Source organism: Helianthus annuus, chromosome 10 (assembly GCF_002127325.2).
Source record: "Helianthus annuus cultivar XRQ/B chromosome 10, HanXRQr2.0-SUNRISE, whole genome shotgun sequence".
Lineage (NCBI taxonomy): Eukaryota > Viridiplantae > Streptophyta > Magnoliopsida > Asterales > Asteraceae > Helianthus > Helianthus annuus.
This window is the reverse complement of record NC_035442.2, coordinates 149,394,668-149,404,107: the sequence shown is the minus strand read 5'-3', so window position 1 is coordinate 149,404,107 and position 9,440 is coordinate 149,394,668. Positions and strand designations below refer to the sequence as shown.

General features: G+C 34.8%; 1 protein-coding gene across 3 annotated transcripts; it reads left to right on the top strand.

The window, feature by feature from the left end:
* The first annotated feature begins 5,934 nt into the window (after positions 1-5,934).
* Positions 5,935-7,888, top strand: LOC110886032 (zinc finger protein CONSTANS-LIKE 10). 3 transcript variants are annotated; one of them, XM_022133792.2, is made up of 4 exons: positions 5,935-6,085; positions 6,394-7,036; positions 7,125-7,381; positions 7,468-7,888. In XM_022133792.2, the coding sequence occupies exons 2-4, from the start codon at positions 6,434-6,436 to the stop codon at positions 7,595-7,597; spliced, it is 990 nt and encodes a 329-aa protein (XP_021989484.1). In that variant the 5' UTR covers positions 5,935-6,085; positions 6,394-6,433; the 3' UTR covers positions 7,598-7,888. The 3 variants fall into 3 exon arrangements, with proteins under 3 accessions (XP_021989484.1, XP_021989485.1, XP_021989486.1); XM_022133793.2 differs by having other exon boundaries at positions 6,391-7,036; XM_022133794.2 differs by lacking the exon at positions 5,935-6,085 and having other exon boundaries at positions 6,375-7,036.
* Positions 7,889-9,440: the final 1,552 nt, after the last annotated feature.

The following is a 9,440-nucleotide window of genomic DNA, read 5'->3' as shown; positions in this document are numbered from 1 at the left end:
TCCTCGAGTAATCTCCGCCTAAGCCAAGTACTTCCTGAGTACTCCCGAATCCGACTAGGGAGCGCCTAGCGACTTTTGCAACCATGCATATAGATGCACATGTGCATTTCTAATATTGTTAACGTAAAAAGTAGTGTATTACACGTGGTAGTATAAATGAAAGTGCAATTGTCTAATATTTGTAATGAATTACGGAATTTATCAAAAAAATGATACAAATGCACATGTGCATGGATAACTGTGACTCGAATTTTTTTTTTTTTTTGAATTTTTTTTTATTTTTTATTATAAACGAAATATAACGATTTTTCCAAAAAAATAGTAAAAACAAAATTTGGTGTTTTTTAGATTTTTTTAGGTATTACTGTTTGTGTTCACACCGGTTCTCGCAATAAAGGGTGGTTCCTAACGGATCCTTCTCATATATATATATATATATATATATATATATATATATATATATATATATATATGAGTATAATTACTCTACTGAAGTAACTATACATTTTTTTTAAATTTTTTTCAACTAAAGACATGATTGAATAGATAGAAAAAAAATTAAAAGTTAAATAAAAAATTTATTTCGTTCCTCAAGTATTTCATCCTTACACTTTTTATATACTTTAAATAGAGTTAATTACATAGTTAGTCCATGTGGTTTGCACAAAATAACATACTTAGGTACTAATAGTTTAAAATCACCTTCTAGGGTATTAACTTTTCATTCTGTAACGTTTGGAGGTATTAACTTCTAGGGTATTAACATAGCTGGTCCCTATGGTTTGCACAAAATAACATACTTAGGTACTAATTGAATGTGATTTTAAACCTACAAATAACGTTAATATCTCCAAACGTTACAAAATGAAAAGTTAATACCCTAGATTGTGATTTTAAACTATTAGTACCTAACTATGTTACTTTGTGCAAACCACAGGGACTAACTATATAATTATCTCACTTTAAGAAATATACTAGTATTAAGCCTCTGCGTTGCAGCGGCTGTCATAAAACTGTATTAAGTAGTAGCAATACAATACCATTGTCAGCGACCACCAACACCGGAAAAGCTCGTAAAAACAAAATAAATAAAAACGGGAAAAAATAACGCTGAGCGAAAAGCAGACGTAAAATCTTTGAATCATGCACGTTCGTTGCTGAGAAATTAAACCGAAACGTAAAATATAGAAAAAATAACTAAGTCCATCCAGGACCCACGTGTTGGACGAACTTGTCAAACGCAGAAAAATAGATGTGAGGCGACAGGCCAGTCAAACGGGAAAAAATATACGAAAAAATGTTGAACCCACACGCACGTTGCGGTGCGTTAACTCACAAAATTTAGCACGAAACGAAAAACTTGGGAAATATGAAAAGTATGGTGGACCAAAATTGAAAATAAAAAAAAAATTGGATTAAATTGAAAAGGATGAAAAACTTTAGGTTAAAAGTAAAAAAAAAACAAAGGGTTTAAATTGCAAAATTGAATTTATTTATTAATTTTAGATAAAGATAAGGATAAAACTAAGTGATATCTATATATTGGTTATTAATTAATAAATATTAAACGAAATTTATTAAACAAATATAAATAAAATTTATGAGGTTGAAGGATAGAATTGCATGTGACATTATTTAGAGTCTTTTTATTTTTATTTTTTTTCAACTAAAGACATGATTGAGTAGATAGAAAAAATAGTAAATTGTCATTTTAGTCCCTGAGGTGTCACACCCCAACTGATGGCGGAATCGGGGCGCGGCACTGAGCGAAACAGATTGTCCAAGAGAATCCACAACAACTATTAATGACAATATATTTAAGTGTGAATGTCCCATACCATCAACATATAATGTAAAAACAGTTATTACAGATATTGTTCTCAAAGACAAATAGAAGTTCCGACAACTCAGATTTTATTTAGTTTGTTTCTAGACTCCCCTAGCTTGATTCCACATAGTTCAGTAAAACACAACATCCTAAACACCTGTCACATACGTTAAAAATAAAGTCAATACACATAGTGTAAAGGTGAGCATACAAGTTTAATAACATATAGTATAGCGAAAGCGATTTACGCATAACAAGCATGTAACACGTAGAAATGTGAAGCGAGTAAGCTATCGACAATGACATATGCACAGACATGACTGCGAGTTGTAGAATGCGCAACACATTATCACCACTGTGACCATGTGAAGTAAAACCCTTAACAACCCCTATCCACGACAGGTGCTGAGTCCAAACTATAGTACCATCGTTGCTAAGGTGTCAGGCAACAATCACTGTGTAAACATAACATACAAGCATTCATCGTATAACACATATAACATGCGAGAGCGGTTAACGTATAAAAGTGTTTGCGTGGTGTGTTGATGTGATTTGACATAGGTAACGTATGTAACACCCAAAAGTGCGTAAAGCAAAAAGGGATCGAGTATACTCACAGAGCGTGTTTAGTAAATAAACACAATCTTGGATTGAAGGGAGCGCTTGGAGGTTAGCCTGATCATGGAATGATAGTGTGAGCATTGAACAACGTATAAAACAGTGTGTCGAGTGAGGTGAGTGACGAAGGCTGATTCGGTCGGATGACCGTCCGGACGGATGGTCATCCGGACGGATGACCATTCGGTCGGTTATTAGACCGAGGAGGTGTGTTTTGTAAAATGTTGAACTTTTGAAGTTTTCAAAGTAGTATAAATAAAGTCATTCGATCGAAATATGTTATTCTTTGAAGTTTTGAAAATTGTTGAAGTGTGGAACTTGCAAGTACAGTCATGGTCGTCCGATCGGATGGCTATTCGATCGAGTAACCTTTTCGTTTGAAAACTTGTAAAATCAGTTAAGTTGAAAAGTTTTGTGGTTTAACCAAGACTGCATGATGACATGTTAAGCAACGGGAAACACACCAAGTTCAGCTCAGCCGATCGGATGGGAATCACCTCGTTCGATCAGGCTCAACTGTTCAAGATGAAGTTTCATGTTCAACCTGTGAATCGGTCGTCTTCTCCGATGGGAATCCATTCTCAGACCGGTTCTCAACTAGAGTTCGAGTAGAAAACCTGAACGAGTGTGGATTCCATCGGTTTTCGAGTAAAAAGTGATGAATGTTGAAGAATAGTTTGAAAACAATGAAAAGTGTTTAGATCTTTGTTGAAATCAGTGTAAAAACATGTGAAAATCTCTTAGATCCGAACCGTTCTTGATGAGATGAGGTCACACTTTAGTGTTCATGAGAACCCATGGCGACGTCACCCTAGAACAGCCCCAAATCAGATGATTTCACGGTGAAAATGCAGGATTTGATGGTGAAGATGATGAGAAAGTGTGTGATGAAGATGGAAGTATAAGATTTAGGAAGAGAACTTACAAGAACCGCGAGGAATCGAGGGAAAAGAGGCTGAGAGTGTGTGGGTCGAACGGAGCTGTCACATCAATGAACAGTTGATGTGACAGGGGATATTTATAGTGTGAGAGGGTGAAAGGCGGTGGAAGGTTATGTGGGTCAGACGGCTGTTCGATCGGATGGTCATCCGGTCGGATGTCCATTCGATCGAATGGTCGTTCGATCGGACAGCGCGTGCGAGTTAGTTTTCCGACTTTCGTTTCGTGCGTTGAGCGTTGCATTGCGTTTAGGCGAGTAAGCGATGCGATAGTCTTAAACAATAGTTACACAAATAACATAACTAACACATAAAAACATACAAGTAAGTAAATTCGCGTGTAGCGTTTGCGATGAGATTGCGTTGCGATCGAGTTGCGATTGCGTTTGCGAATATCATCCCAAGACATATCATCAGCACACACAAGTAAAGCACATAATAACACACACACATAGAATCAATATCTTTAACTGCGTTTCGAGTTGCGATGCGATGGTGATGTGATAGCGTTAAGTAGAATAGCGTTTAGTTACGTTTATCGCATTGTTACTTCACACATAAATAATAAATCGTAGTCTAAAGTAGTGTTAACTAATACATATAGATCATCGAGCTGGGAGTACAAGGCAATAATTAAGCAAGGAATGACAGATCTGAATAACAACCTGATGTTGACCTTGACTTTGACTTTGACTTTTACTTCGAAAAGTCAAATCACATGTTATTCGGCTTGTACATCACTTTTATTTGACCATTTATGAGGATAATTTGGGGAAGATGATATTAATCTGACCGTTTATGAGGATATAGGACATTTAATATAATTAATTTAATTAATAAATTCAGATGGACCATTCTACCCCTGAAGAAAAAGACAAAATAACCCGATTTTATTAGTCGAATAACATGTGATTTGATTTTAAACGCAGAAAAATAGAAGTGAGGCGATGGGCCAGTCAAATGGGAAAAATATACGAAAAAATGTTGAACCCCACACGCACGTTGCGGTGCGTTAACTTACAAAATTTAGAACGAAACGAAAACTTGGGAAAATAAAAAAGAGTTTGGATTAAATTGGAAAAGATGAAAAACTTTAGGTTAAAAGTAAAAAAACAAAGGGTCTAAATTGAAAAATGAAGTTATTTATTAATTTGAGATAAAGATAAAGATAAAAATAAGTGATATCTATGTATTGGTTATTAATTAATATTAATATTAAAATAAAATTATTAAACAAATATAAATAAAATTTATGAGATTGAATGAGAGAATGTAATGTGACATTATTTAAAGTCTTTTATTATAAGTTAGATTAGATTAGATTAGATTAGATTAGATGTACATCACTTTTATTTTATTTTTTATATTTTAAAGTTTTTTTAGTTGATAGTTGATACTTATTTATTATGATATTTCAAATTATTAGTTAATTAGACGGATAAGATATGTTTTGATTACCGCACTCATAAGAGAGGCTTATTGCAGAGTCATCCTTCGACATACATCAAAACGTAATTTTCTCTACTAATTCAACTTTATTAAACATGTCAAAAACTTGACTTTGTTATTTGCTTATTTCAAAAAAAAAAATAAGAAAAACTTTTCTTAGCACTTTAATATAAGAATTCACTTCATCATATATGATGTAGATTCTTTTAGTTTAAAATAAACAAAATGGTTATAAATGCTATATGACTAACCTATTTCATTTCAAACCTTTAGAAATTTACGATAGAGTGGCAGATAAATAGGCAATAAACTGTGCAACGACACCCTTATAAAAAATCAAATCTTAGATTATGAGATGCTAGTTACTGAAACTGTTGTAGCAAAAAGATGCCTTAAGCTTAGCTACATTTATTTGTTTACTTAATAGATTTTTATCATTACATAAATCATGTATCATTACAAATAAACCTAAGAATATATTTTCAAGTATCTTATTTTAAGGGAGATATCATTAAATAGAAATTTAACTATTCTACCTATAAAATATACACTATTGACTAATAACTAATAAGAATTTCAGACTTACTTTCAAGATTGGTTGTTAGGCAACTCTAAATTAAAAATTGTGTTCCTTTTTGATAAACTAAGAATTTGGCCCTATTGTTTCTTACATTGTGACGCGTTCGGTTACTATCACGAATGTTTGCTTGTTCTTAACTTAGAAAAAACAATCAAATCAGTTATGTAACAAATAAATCTCTTTTCAACTCTTGAAACCAAACCGTTTAACTTACTAATTTCTATTAAGAAACCTTTCATTTTAGACAAACTAATAATAATACAAACAACTTTTCTCTCTATTTTCTTCTTAAATATTTCAAGAGTGCATAAGGAAGATTTGAAAGTTCGTATTGTCAACTCAATCCAACCCAACTCAACATATATTCAGTTTCTTTCTTTTATAGTTCAAGTACAAACCAATTTTGAGTTGAGGGACCAAATCCAAAAATGGCATATCTACAAGGATGTATTTGTAACCAACCAACATGTGCTTTTAAGTTTTTAAGTGTGAAGAAAGTGACCTTTTAAACTTCACTTTTTGCCTTTCTTTTAGATATTTCTTGATGTGTTGTCAGATAAAAATCAACACCTACCTCACACTACTCACACACACACAACAAACAGATTAGAAAAATCACACAAGAAAATCTACAAAGCCCTCATCAAAGGATTTCCTTTTCTCCAAATCTTGGTAAGCTTTATCATCTATAACTTGTGCTTCATATATTAATTGATTTCCCTACATTTTCATTGCTTAATATTAGCTACCCACAAATCAATCTTAATTACCTTTAGTTTTCTAGATTCTGCTTCACTTTTTGCTAGGATTTAAGCTTTTATTTAGTATATCATGAGTTTTGTGTTTCATTAGCATATTATTCATTTCTATAGATAATAAATAATCAACTTGTTACATTAATTGACCCCTGTAGAACATATTCTGAAGCAGTCTAAGTGTATCTTTCTGATTAAAATTCTCATTTCTCCTGATTCAAGCAGTCGGATTCGCCGTAATTCGTGTGTGTGTGTTTGTTTCAATATGGGTTACAATTGTGATTACTGTGGAGAGGCAAGATCAATGGTGTATTGTCGATCGGATGCAGCCTACTTATGTTTATCGTGTGATCGCGATGTTCATTCTGCGAATCCGCTGTCCCAACGCCACATGAGAACACTCGTGTGTGACGTGTGTAATTCGCAGCCTGCGGTCGTTAGATGTGAGGATGAGAAGCAATCTTTTTGTCAGAATTGTGATTGGGTAAGTCATAATGGAGATAATATTGATGCGAGTACGCATAATCGACAGACGTTGAACTGTTATTCGGGATGCCCTTCAGCTACCGAACTTTCTTCGATTTGGTTCTTTATGTCGGAATCTTGTGAGCAAGAAATGGGTTCAATGAGCATTGTGGATGACAACACACAAGAACCTTCGGGAAACAGCAAGATTCAAGATTCATCGGTAAACATTGAGGCCAGCAAAGTGGTTGATGATGGGCTCTACGATGACTACACGATGGATGAAGTTGACATGAACATCGAGAATTACGAAGAAATGTTTGGTGTCGGGCATAACGACCCAAAACATCTTTTTGCAAAAGACGGGATTGATAGCTTGTTTGGCAAGAAAGATCAAACAAAGGTATCACTTAATCACTTTGAATTGTTAATCAGTTTTTGTGTTCTGTCATTTATGAATTTGTAGTTTGCTAAAGTTTCGGTTGTTTTAGGAGTCTGCAAATACGGTACAACCAGAATGCAGTAACGCAGCCTCGATGGATTCATTAATGAGCTGCAAAACCGAACCGAGCCCATGTTATGCACATCAACAGACTAATATTTCATTTTCGAGTCTAACTGGCGAGAGTAGTGGCGGTGAATATCAAGATTGTGGGGCTTCTTCTGTGGCTCCAATGGGTGAGCCGCCTTGGTGCACCACCAGAAGTGATGCGGTTCTTCGTTACAAGGAAAAAAAGAAGATGCGAAAGTGAGTGTAACATATAAACTTCATCAATATGTTGTTAGTTTTTTATATTTGAATACCGCCGTTTTCTGAGCTAAATTTTGTTGTAGATTTGAGAAGCGAGTAAGGTATCAAACACGAAAGGCGAGAGCTGATGTGAGAAAACGTGTGAAGGGGCGGTTTATTAAGGCAGGGGATGCTTATGATTATGATCCCATGACTGAAACAAGAAGCTTCTGAGAGAATACAAATATATATGATATCTATCGAGCCGGGGGTCTCACTGGAAGCAGCCTCTCTATTTCTACGGGCTAGAGGTAAGGCTGTCTACATCTTACCCATTCAGACACTACCTTAGCTTTGCTATTGGTGGGATTTACTGAGTATGATGATGATGGTCTAATACTGTAGTGGTGGTGAGTTGTTATTATGTTTCTGATGGTGGTATGTGCATATGATGAACACTTGTAGATTATAAATTTGATATTTTCACAATCTCATGAAAATTGATCAGTTGAGACTGTGGTAACACGTTATGACGTGATCGAACCATCTCAATGCTCTAATTATCTCTATATAAGACCATGCGTAGTGGTAAGGGTAAGGGTGAATAATGCCCCCACCCTTGGGCGTTTTCCGCCATGTGGCAGTACAGTCAACAAGGGGCATTATTGGGCGTTTTTCTAAAATGGGTGTAGGGGGGATGTGGGCATTATGTTAAAAGGGTGTAGAGAATTAAAGAAAAATAAAAAAACCCAACAAAAAAAGCTATTGCCAAAAAAAAAAAGAAGATTAAATGTGATTGGCCATTCAAAATTGTACAAAGCGTGATTTGAAAAACGCCTGGGGTTTTTTGAACAATAATGCCTAGGGGGTGGGGGTGGGCGTGTTTGGGGATGAAAAACGCCAAAATTTACATCACTGCACATGGTCTAAAACAAGAGAAGATGAATAGTGATCATAGGCTAATGTGAGCCTTGGGATTTGCTAACATGCACTTGCTTTTCGTTTTCTTTCTTTTTTAGCTTTTCTTATTTTTTTTTTGCTGCTTTTTTATTTTAGTTTTTTTTAACGAACGCGGCCTTTTAGACATATTTTTATGTTTCTTTTTCTTTGCTATAACGAGTGCACTGAAACCGATCAAGTTCCTATTGTTTTCTTTTCCATTTACCTTTATTATTTACCATATATTGTTTTACCTTTACTTATTATTTACCATATATTATTTTACCTTTCTTATTATTTTGATGTCCAAAGTCAAGTTACGATGCAAATAACATTACATAGATATGAGTTTGTTTGATTTAAAAATTTATTCATTTATCATGGTGTGCGATACGTACCGAATTTCAACCGTGTTCTTGCGCAACGCGCTGAAATTCTGATGTTGATGAATGCGTAATTTGCATAACGAATATGGAGCCCTAATTTGGGAAATATAAAATATTGTATCCAGATTAACAAAATCCGAAATCATCAGCCGAATGTGAGTGGGCCTTAAATCTTAAGAACTGAATTTCAAAATGGGCTAAGGTTGAGCCTGCTAGTTTTAAATAACATAGTATTTCATTGGACTTTATGTACTGGGCCTGTATGCATTACTCGTTGGGCTTTCTATCGAGCAGCACCAAATTGCAATTATGCAAAACTAATCCGAATCCGGTAGCATTGTGTAAAGGTGCACAAATCTGATTTTTTTTTTTTTTTTTTTTTGAAATCAAATCAGAAATATTATATATCAATATCGAAAAAGGGCAATTACAAAGCAATGGCAGATAGTCGGGCAACAAGTTGCGCCGCCACCCCCTTTTGAAATCTAAATTTATTTCAAAACCGGTTCCAGTTCTAGTCAACATGTCAATAACCGAGTGTTGGTGGAACTGCGTTGGGCATGGAACTGGTTTTGGGAGAGGGAAGGGATTGGTTTGGTTTGGTCTGGTTGTTTTGGGTTTTTATCAACTTGGTTTGTGCATAACCGAGATGCAAACACATTCAAAGTATTGGGTAACAACCTGATATTTGACCGAGGGGTAGGTCGGGTATGGAACCGAAATCGATTTCATATGCATCTCTAGCATTGTGT

Coding starts and splice junctions, on each gene's coding strand:
- LOC110886032 (XM_022133792.2), top strand. CDS start 6,434: ATGGGTTACAATTGTGATTACTGTGGAGAGGCAAGATCAATGGTGTAT. Junction 7,037..7,124: donor GCAAGAAAGATCAAACAAAG/GTATCACTTAAT, acceptor CGGTTGTTTTAG/GAGTCTGCAAATACGGTACA. Junction 7,382..7,467: donor GAAAAAAAGAAGATGCGAAA/GTGAGTGTAACA, acceptor ATTTTGTTGTAG/ATTTGAGAAGCGAGTAAGGT.